This window comes from Rhyacophila brunnea, unplaced genomic scaffold (genome assembly GCF_057557595.1).
Source record: "Rhyacophila brunnea isolate RB1 unplaced genomic scaffold, BYU_Rbru_1.0 scaffold_16, whole genome shotgun sequence".
Classification (NCBI taxonomy): Eukaryota; Metazoa; Arthropoda; class Insecta; order Trichoptera; family Rhyacophilidae; genus Rhyacophila; species Rhyacophila brunnea.
Genome location: NW_028232816.1, coordinates 2,539,497 through 2,551,000, shown reverse-complemented (window position 1 = coordinate 2,551,000; position 11,504 = coordinate 2,539,497). Strand labels below are relative to the sequence as shown.

At 35.6% G+C, this 11,504-nt stretch overlaps 2 protein-coding genes across 2 annotated transcripts in view; one reads left to right on the top strand and one right to left on the bottom strand.

Annotated features, from left to right (window-relative positions):
- Window positions 1-1,734, bottom strand: part of koko (cyclin Q) — a 5,508-nt gene extending 3,774 nt beyond the window's left edge. The window contains exons 1-2 of the mRNA XM_085944114.1: window positions 1,672-1,734; window positions 846-1,085 (exon numbers count right to left, since the gene is read on the bottom strand). Of these exons, the coding sequence (XP_085800240.1) occupies window positions 846-1,061 (216 nt within the window). The 5' untranslated portion in view covers window positions 1,062-1,085; window positions 1,672-1,734. The remainder of the gene's footprint in view (window positions 1-845; window positions 1,086-1,671) is intronic.
- Window positions 1,080-7,401, top strand: LOC147074197 (uncharacterized). The gene is made up of 4 exons (XM_085943925.1): window positions 1,080-1,087; window positions 5,108-5,370; window positions 6,086-6,180; window positions 7,054-7,401. The coding sequence occupies exons 1-4, from the start codon at window positions 1,080-1,082 to the stop codon at window positions 7,399-7,401; spliced, it is 714 nt and encodes a 237-aa protein (XP_085800051.1).
- The last annotated feature ends 4,103 nt before the right edge of the window (window positions 7,402-11,504 follow it).

The window sequence follows — 11,504 nt, the reverse complement described above, 5'->3', positions numbered from 1 at the left end:
TACACAAAGCTGTTATCGGCGGATATTTCCAATAGTTCCACTTCAGACATATCAACATTACCTACAATTCTATTAGTCGTGAGATTGCATCACAAAATGTAATTACATTAAAACAAAAATTATGTTACTACTCGCCGCTACTAGCCACTCGATATTTGATAGCTCGCGGGGAACTACAAATTAAGACGGCGGCCGTGGCATCATCTTATTTCAAAACAATCGGATCTTGCATCTCAATATGTAAAATTGACATACTCTGTCTCGTTCTACAAGAGAGGGTCTGTTGAAAGATAGCACTTTTTGAGATTTGAGGGGTTAACTTATTTACATAATTAACTGCCTGAATACGTGAAGTGATAAATGTGATATATTTATCACAATTAGCACTTTTTGGATGTTATGTGATATGTTAGAATAGGCCTGATGATGTGGATGTTGGCCACGACATGAGGTTTCACACCAGAATTTTGGGTACTGTTGGGTTATCAGGAATACAGCGGAAAACACATTTTGAAAATAGCCGATAAACTGGATTATTTGTTAGGTTAACCTAACCAAACCTAACCTAACCTAAACTAACAAGTTAACCACTTGCTAACCCTGTTGGGTCCATGCCCTGGGTCTAAACACATTTAAAAACAGCATATGTTTTTGCCAAATCCAGGATTCAAACTCAAGGTCCATAGGTTTATAAGACGACACGTTATCTGTCGGCCATCACAGGCACAAATGAAAGGAAAAAAGGCAGATTCATATTTTGTTTTATTCGGCACACGGTTGTGCAAGAGCGTCGAAAATTTGCATGTTTTCTCTTAAAATTATATAATCATTGCGTAAAAACTTACATAACAATCGTATGTACTCTTATCGACTTCTCGGAAGAATTTATGGAAAAGGGCCGCAGCAGTTGCCACAGTGACGGGTTGTGCGTTGAGTTTGATGCCACACTCGAAAATGTAATGAACCGCTAGACTGTGTCCTGGGGCCGCGATGTAGTCCGGCTGTCTTACTCGATTCTTGTCTCTTTGCAGCGCCAAACCGTCCATCACATCCTTCATCATCGAGGATTATAGTGGAATATGGTGCTGTAAGCAAAAAAGCGCCATTTCCACATTCTAGATTATTAAAAGCCAGTGATAGATACTACCATGATACTACAGCCAAATATCTAGAATTTGCAAAACCTTCAAATATATTTCTTGATTTTGTTTTTATATTCATTTGTTTTTTTTTGTTTCTTCGGCCTACGAGCTAAAAGAATGTAAAAAGCGGTAAACTATAAATAATTGCATGTAGTTGTTTTGAACATCGACAATATACCTATCTATTTCTATAAAAAAAAGACGAAAAGGCAAACTGTCAGTGGAATGTCATTTTTTGCTATCTGCTCAGTCCCTGTAGACTAAAACTTGGTTGATTTGTGTGATATTCAAACACATTCCATTACAATATTAATTGCATGTTTATCCAAAATAAAAGTTAATAGAGAAATGATAATAACAGCAAATGTTCGAGTTTTAAAAACAAATTTGAGGTTATAAAACAGCTTTGGAGGTAACAGTGATTCTGCTCTACGTATTTCACTTTTCGAAATCTATTTTGTTTTGGCGCTTACCGATATCGTAATATTTTAATTATAATTAGCTTGATAATCAATTCAACCATAATTACCAAATTATAACTTCTAACTTGATAATCAATTCAACCGGCTTCACTGCACTTCACGAACGTTCCAGTGTTGCCAAGTCAAAATTTAAAATATCAGTAGATTTTGAAAAATGTGGTTTATTAGATATGATTTAAAGCTAATAAGAATAACAATATATAATAATATTATTTTTATTGTAAACAATGATGATATTAATGGGTAAAATGGCGCTCTTGGGTAGAGTTAGGCCATCCTCCCACGGCGCAACTTATGTCCGTCGGAACTGAAACTAAAATTACAGCCAGTATCTAGCTAATGTATTTCAATGGCGGCTCGCTGACGGCGAGACTGGAATCTCTCAGCTTCAAAACGGTCGCGAAGAGATGCGACATGCTAGTCGCGCGGTCTCTGAAGTTTCCAGTCACCGTAAAACAGTGGTACCAACATCATTAGATTTCGGTGAAAAATCATATTTTCTTAACAAAATTGGTTAAATATTAATTGGAAAATCAAAATAACCGTATGTAAACGCTGCAGCGTGTGTGTTGTCAGTTTTTGTACAACACGGTTGATAGTTGAGTTTGACAGTTTGAGGTTATGTGATTATTATTTCAACTGGGTTTCAGTAGCGCCGTGTGCGAAGCATCCCATTGGTCAGTTTATTAGTTCCTTCACAAACTAGTTCCATCAGATTTTAGTTGCGCCGTGGGAGGATGGCCTTACAATGCTTTTTATGTCAATTTAGAAGTGTATAACATCAAAAAAGGTTATGCGTAAATCATTTCAAGTTTATTATTAAAAGAATCATCAGTTAATTTACAATTATGGAGAAACACAAATATCAGTAGATTTCTTGAATTTCGAAAAAAATCAAAAATTAAGTTTATTGGCAAAAAATATCAGTTGATCTACTGAAATTTAAGTAGACATGGCAACACTGGAACCATAGACTAATATACTGGAACGTTCAGTAGCCCATAGAGTATAGACTAATATACTTATTGTCTATGGTATATTCGCTTTTATTTATATTTTATTATTATTGCCTATGGCGATTGGCTTTTTGCCATCTTTGTTAGGTCCATTTACCTGGATCCCAATGTTAAACTCCAACTTTTTTTGTGTGCGTTTGTTTGTGCACGATGTTTTTTCGTTTGTGCACCTATAATAACCGAAAAATTGCATGTTTTTTCATGTATTTTTTTTATTGTTTTTCCAAAATTACGCAAAAAATTCGCAATTTTGCAAAGAGATTGAAGACTGAAGAAGTCCAATCTCTTTGCAATTTTGCATTTTTACTAAGTACCCCGTCAAAATATCCCGAAAAAAAACAACCGCATTCGTATGGATGGTCCTGTCAAAAGAGTCTCGTAATATAGTCAACCCGGCTGTAATGCTTCCTTCCTACCTTTTTTCTATATGTGTACCAATCTAACATATTCGTGCTTCAATTTGACAACCATCTGTATGTATTTTTATAGATATGTCGTCAAAATATCTTTTGCGGAGCTCTTCACAACAGTCATAGCTGTCTCAAAAAACAATTCCACCACCCAATGTCACATTTATATTAAGTATTTTTTAATTAAAAAATTGATGGCTTTCACTGTATCGTTAGCTCTCCTCCGTGCATAAATGTTTCGTTTCTACATTAATTTATGACGAGCAAGCTGATATTCAACGCTAGTTAAACTTGAAAAATCTCAATTTTACTACGTTCAATATCAAGACAACCAATAAACATAATTAGAACACGGTGGATTCTTTGCACACTGATCTTTGCCAAAAAGTGTAAATATTATGTAAAAAGTAAAAAAAAAATATTATGCACTCTCGTAATATTATAAAATCATTTTATAACTTGATAACTGATGCAGATAGACTAAAAATTATCAAAGGAAAAATGAAATTCAACATTCATCGTGAAAACATAAATTTATTGAAATGCTTAAAACTAGGTACCTATCTATATCTATTAACAATAATTATTAATCCCAGTGGTACGTATGTAACTGGGTAGTCGTCTTAAAAAAATCATAAAATTTATGATGTAAGAAGATTAAATCCATTTTCCTTTGGCACATAGGTGAAGGGTAAGCGAAAAGAATAATCATTCTCACATTAATCGGCCCACATGCTCATCGTACGTCAAAATGGAGCTTTTATACTATTTTCAAAGCATGATCCTTGACATTCCTTAAACGTTGTAGATAATCTATTTATATAATTTTGAAGCCTTATTATCCTTTGTATTTATTTTAAACATTTGATGACTGCATAAACTATTTTTATTACATAAAATAGTATTCTTTTAAACCTCTCGCTCTAATGTTTTTGAATATAGTCTTATATCAGTACGTCCATATGAACTGGTGTTAAGATTTTTATATTTATTAATTTTTAAAAGCATTTAGAAAACCATTAGTAAAATTTATGTCGACATTATTATAGTGAAATATTCATAATAAAAGATTATATTGATAATCTCTGTGATCCATATATGTGAGCATTTTATTATTCAAAAAATGGGCAAGATTTACACATTTAAAGATAATTTTAAAGATACTGATTATAAGTTATGTCTTTGACTATTCAAATGTGATAAACATTCTACGAATAATGTTTGCTTTATAATAATTATTGACCTAAGAATAAGGTAATATTTTTTTGAAATTCGCCATTTCTATTGGCATTTCTCAGTGGTTAAGCTACAACATACGGCCGTAGCCATAAATTGACAAACGATAAATGAAGTAGGCAGTAATATCATGTTAATGCGCGTGTTTGTTCGTTGTTGTTCAATGTTAATTAAATGTTCAAAATGTGCTACGCAGCGACGTCCCGTGGGGGGCGACAGTTACTCGAAGGGCGGAAAATCGAAGAAACTCATTTGGAATATATAGAAATAGCTAGGTACCTAAACTTAGTAAAAACGAAAATATCTTTCCATTAATAAAATTAGCTCACTGGTTTTGTCGGGTTCGCGATATCTAGTTTACTTCCGTTGCCCTTCGACGTCCTTGGTGACCAGAAACGACACGTGTAGATTTGCGAATAATTATTTTGATATTTTATGATAATTATTTAGATATGTTGTTAGTAATGTATCCTTATGCCGGCGCTCCATTGGCACGCAAGTCAGACGATTTACAGTCTTCGGACTTTTTTTTCGCGTGGAGCACCCCAGGTCTGCGGACTTTTTAATCCGCAGACCAGGCTCGTTGGATTTCAAACATGTTTGATATTTTACTCGCCGAGCCGCTGAAATTCGTACGTTCACCACGCTTTACCGTCACATTATTTATATCTATGCCGACGGACGACAGCGCCATATATTAGTCTATGAGCGCCATCATTATTTTACTGTCATTCAAAGTGTTCGGACATCGAAAACAACAATGGTAGATCTACGAGTGCATTCGAAAAGTTTCTTGGAAGATTTTATTAGTTGTTTTAAAGACAACCCGTCGTTGTGGAAGACGACAAGAATCGTGATGCCAAGTCCTTGGCGTATGCGGAACTTTTGGAAATATTAATCAAGGTGGAGCCGCAGGCAACGGTCAACGATGTCAAAAAGAAAATACAGACATTGAGGTCGGGTTACAGAAAGGAGAGAAATAAAGTAAGGACATCATATCGAAGCGGAGCCGGCACAGACGCAGTATATCTACCCAAACTGTGGTACTATAAAAATTTGGAGTTCTTGAACGACCAAATGGAAGGTACGTGGAAATGCTTTAAAGCTATTTATTATTCACGTGCAGATTATGAAATTGTCGTAGCTCTGAAAGTGACATCGCATTAGATTAGCAACTATTAAGCAATTAAAACATACAGCTATGAATCATTTCTAGTCACAATAAAATTACTTATTCTTTGCTGAGGTAGGTAAGAAATAATAATATATAGGTACGATCATGGCGGTGGAAGCGCGGCTTAAGCGTTGGCTTATTGAGTCGTGGTCGGGTCCCAGGTTCAAATCCTGGGTCTGACAAGTACACATTGAATTTCAATTTGTGTATGAGTCAGAGTATGGACCTAATATGTTGAGCAAGTGGCTGACATCCATTTCTCGTAAAAACAAAATCTGTCAATACAAACCTCCACTCCGTGGAGGTCCATATTATGATCGGAAATGGTCGAAAGAAGAAGAAAATAAATGATCATGAAATCAAAAATCGCTCGAGTTAGGTTCCTTCAGAGACAATCAATAAATCGTCAATCATCAATCAAAATTAATGGTACAGTTTGGTTATGAGGAATACAGCGGAAAACACATTTTGAAAATACCTGATATACTGGATTACACCAATTATACCAATATAAATAATCATATCAATATTAACCGTATGAAGGAATGGGTACTTAGGGGAGAGATAATAAAAAACAAGTTTGATTATTATGTTGTATTTTAACAATTTACATTTTGTTTTACAGAATCGAGCTCAATATCCAGCATGGCGGACGATTTGGAAAACATGTCTCCTGATGAGAGTTACTCCAACTCGTTAAACAACGAAGATTGTATTGAGGTAAAACATTTTAACTAAACTGTTACATTGGTTTAATTTATCTATTGCTTATCATACTTTCTTGCCATGTGACAGCCCCGGTAGTATTAAAATATTTTTCAAAATCTCCTCGCGCTTTCTTAGCATTGGCAGTCGAGTTCCGATTAGTCGTTGCTTCCAAAGGCGCTAATGTGTCCTGTAACCTCAGTCCGAGCTCTATTAAACCTGTCTCAGGATTTTCCCTATCAAGGTCATGAGAAGGAGTATAAGAATGTGTTGATTTGCGACGAAGAAAGTTGTGCAGCACACAGCAAGCTAATACAACTGTATTGATATTTTCAATTTTCATGTTTATTGGAGCTTGAAAATTGCGGAATCTAGCAGCTAAAATGCCAAAAACATTTTCTATAATTCGCCTGGCTCTGCATGTCCGATAATTATATATTATTTTACTGTGATTTAATTGCCTTTGTGAATACGGCTTTAAGAAATCGTTACGTAATGCAAAGGCTTCATCGCCAATGGCAGTGCATCAGAATTAGCAGTAGGTTTTTTTTGTGCAGGTATTTTTAATCTGCCTTCGTCTAAACGTTTGAAAAAAATAGATTTTCTCAGTACGCCTCCATCAGAAATACGTCCATTTGTTCCAACATCAACATAAATAAATTCATAATTAGCATTTGCAATCGCCATCAAAACAATGCTGTGGAAATGTTTGTAATTATAAAAGTGGGGGCCGGCGCCTGCAGGTGGCACATTGCAATGTGTTTCCCATCAACTGCGCCCAGGCAATTTGGAAATTGCCATTTACTATTAAATTCTTCTGCAATCGTCTCCATTTCTTCCTGCGTATCAGGGAACTGCAACAAAAAATAATCAACATTTTATTTACAGATAGAATATTCGCCTTCAACATCAACGTTGTCGACTACTCCAAGGTCGAATCTTAATAGAGCACCAGAACCCCCATCGTTCAAACGAAAAAAATCGAATGATAGCGCCAACAAAGTGTTAGAATTAATCACCGACAAACTAAGCAAGACTGAAGATGAATTTGATGTTTTTGGCAAAATGATGGCCATGAAACTACGATCGATGTCACAGGGACAAAGATTGCTGGCCGAGAAGCTGATGCATGAAGTTGCCTTTATGGGACAAAGTGACAAAATAATGCCAGCAACTACTGTTCATACTCAACCAGTTTATCGTATATTAAGCAAAAATGTACAAAAGCCGGTATAATAAATTAATGTTTTTTGTGTTTTTTTGTTTGTTTTTTATGCCTATAAACCTTAAGGCTTAAGCGATACAACAAATGGTAAGTATTTGAGTTATGTTAGCATACCTATATTATGTGGCCTCATTTAGAAATCAAATTCCATGCTTGCTTTTCGAAGAATATGACTAGTATTACAATACATTCATTCAACAGGAATAATTAAGTAGCTTGCTTACAGCCTATATGGAGAGTCCTGGCTAGGTACAGAATTCTAACGGTCTATTGAATATTTAGCATGTCAACGATGGCCTTATTTGTGACTATATATATACCTATCTCAAATGCATCTTGTCTGTCATTCTTATGCTGTTGCCGTCTATGAGTTATATAGGTAAAACAATCCACTAAACGTTCACTTTATAAGACCAACCGACGTCTACTTGTTAATTATATATTTGTAAATTTGCCCAACTTTATTAGATGACGTATAATATAATACACACCTTGAAATATTCTCCTTTCAAAACGTCAATGATGACTTGGCAAGTTTCGGGAATTATCTTGCCCAGAGTTTGTCTTCCAATCGCAGTTCTATAATGCAAGTCAGTGAACGTTCCGCCGGCAGTCAAAAATCGCAGGGTTGCACATAATCTATCATGAGGAGAAATAGCTTCCCTCATAATAGTATTTTTTTTTAATAAATGGGGAGACCAAATTATACAGTTCTGTGTATACATCCTCCGACATTCGCAAATAATTGCGGAAATCGCTCGGTTGCAAACGCAATTCTCATATTAAATTTGTGTGGGATAATGTCGTTCGTTTCCTTAACCATTGTTTCACCCAGTATTTGTGTACCCTTTGCTTCAACCCAAAAAACACAAAACGTCGGTATCATTTAACGCCGTCACGATTTAACTGTCAAATTTACGTATATTGTCTATGCTGTCAAAGTCGACGGTTTTACTCGTCAAATTAATAATATACCTCGTTTCGTTGAACGTCTGTTAGCCAGTAGCAGAATGTAGAAAAATCTGAAGACTTATTGTCCTCGGACTTTTGGCTCGCCAATGGAGCGCTGGCATTAATCCTTACAACACGTTTCATAGATATTGGACTCATGAAAGGATGATAAAAACTGAGGCGGCATTTTGGCGTAGCCTAGGGGCGGCATTTTACCTAGGGACGTCACTGGTGCTACGGGATGAGAGCATCAGTCTGATAACATTTAAACATCAAGACAAACGACATTACACACTTTTTTCCCCGTAGCAGCAGCTTATTGTGACGTCACGTGATAGTACGCGACGTGCACCATAATATATATCTCGCGCTTAAGGCTATACCTCAGCTGAGGCATGGTCTAAAAAGATCGTGACTAGGCGATGCGCGGAATGCGGGTCACGGGTGCAAATGACGGAAGCCGAACGAAATATAATTTGTCATAAAAGTGCAACATGCGTCTTTTTTATGTTATGTTTATTATTATAGATATTCGTAATAATAATAGTATATTCTTTGACATGTTTTCTTTTTTATGTACATACCTAAAGTTTTTTAGTCATCTTTACACGATTTAAGAATATTTTCAACCGACGCCATGACAAAACGAATCGATGTGCAGACGCCTCCACTATCGCTCTCCGAATGGCAAAGCGGCCGTAATTTCGTTCTACATACATTTGAAAATTATTTGCCGTTTCACTTATATACGCTCGAAACAGCACGTGGTTCAAAGGCGAGTAATAATATAATGGGACGATCTGAGGTAGTCGTGGTACTGATAACGATATTGCTACCTTCATTCCGTCATATCCTGCGATCTTCGTTCTCTGTCGTGTACACACGAGGGATTTATCTAAATTTTGCCAGTCCACGCCATGGTCATTATCTTGACCGCGTCATTGGCGTTAAAAATATGGTTGATTATCGCATATGGCAAATTTATCAAATGATTATCGGTTCTGTCACCCCGTTCTGTAGCCAAACGAAAGCCTTTTCTGTGATCCCATTTCTCACACTACTTCGCTATTATTTCGATTGCACATGGTTCTGAAATCTCTAGTCTTGTAAAAACTAAGGAATGTGTATGAGTCCCTATGGCAGGTGAATTTTCCTACAAATTTAGAGTATTAAAGTGTACATTGGTGGCTCCTGCACTGCATACAATTATTGGCGGAGTTACTCTGGCCTTTTTCCACGTAACTACAGATAATTAATACCCACCTAGGGTTACGAACGTTTCATTGTTTATGGCCGATGTTGCGTCATTGCTACGAAATACGTTGACTTCAAACTTTTTAAATTGGTATGAGAATAATATGCGGCATACTGCATTGGAGATGTCAGGGCAATGATTATATTACAACTTGTTGATTGAGCAAGCGCAATGGTGTCGCTTCTATATAGATTAGTCTAAGACATGACTTTATAGTGTACCAAAAAATAACTTAGTGATTTTGTTCGCGGCTGTGAATCATTTTGTGTATATTTTAAGAAGTTGCCCATATACATTTGAAATCACACAAGTTGCACTGAAAAGGTGCTTCACCGCTATGGAGCATTTTGTGCTTCTTTATAGTACAAGATAATGTACAGCAAAAACCACATTCATTGCACGTAAATGGTTTTTTGCCACAATGAACCCTATTATGTGACGTTAAGTGAGAACGCCTCCTGCATTTGTAATCGCATAATTTACACTTAAATGGCTTTGCTCCAGTATGAGTCATAACATGGTCTATGATATGACTCTTTTTGTAGGTTTTATAATCACATTTATCGCACATCACGGCTTTTTTAGTATGGATAATTTTGTGTCTGTACATTTCGCCTGCTGTTTTATATCTGAAATCACAAAAATTGCATTTAAAAGGTTTCACGCTACCATGAACTACCATATCTCTCTTTAAATCACCTTTATCTATAGATGTATAATTATATAAGCTGCAGGCATACGGTTTTTCACTACTATGAATCAGTTTATGTCTTTATATTATTAAGGTTTCGAGTTTTACTTTTTTTTAGTTCAGCGAAGCAGGATGGCGAGACCTACAGGTGATTTTTCAAAGATTAACGTGTTTGCGAATCTGTAAAGCTTCTTATCTCCAACTCCGATGCTTTTTTTTCCATTGTGCTCTTTTTTCATTCATTCCCTCTATATAAATTATTGAAGAGTTTAAGGACGAGGATAAATGCCTTTGCACTTTTAATTCCACTATCATGATTGTAATAAAAAATCTTTCAAATTATTTTTAGTTTATTGCAATGAGCAGTGTCATATTGTCAGAAGATGTCGATCACATTTCTCCGGCGAGACTGCCAGAAGTACAAGCTACATACGATGACATACAGATCAACGAACGAGTCATTAAAAATAACCTCGAATATAATGCAAGGTTAACAACCAGCGATCTCATCTGTCGCAATGGTAAAAGTTTTATATAGTTCGGATGACACAGGTCTGTTAACGCAAACCATTCACAAACAAGCAGTTATAACGTTTCCAAAAACGAATAGAAAGCTTTTTAAGTGTGATATTTGTAATTTTGAATGTGCACGATCATGTAAACTGACATTACACAAAATGACTCATTCTGGTGAAAAGCCATATACATGTTGTAACTGTAATTATTCTTGCGTTCGATCATGTGACATGAAAAGACATAAACTGTCTTATTCTAACGAAAAGCCATTTAAATGCGATGAGTGTGATTTCTTGTGTGCACGATCTGATAAAATAAAATTACACAAAATATGTCATTCTCATGAAAAACCATTTAAATGTACAGAATGCAATTACTCTTGCATTCGATCTTCCGACTTAAAACGACATAAGATGTCTCATTTCGAAGAAAAGCCATTTAAATGTGGTGTATGTAATTACTCATGCAAACAATCGTTCCACATGAAATATCATAAAATGACTCATTCTGGCGAAAAACCATATAAATGTACTGAATGTAAGTACTAGTGTATACACTTCCATAACATAAAATCACACGAATTGACTCATTCTGGTGAAAAGCCATTTAAATGTGAACATTGTGATTACACATTTGTACGATCTGATAAAATAAAATTACACGAAATGACTCATTCTAAAGAAAAACTTTCAACTGATATG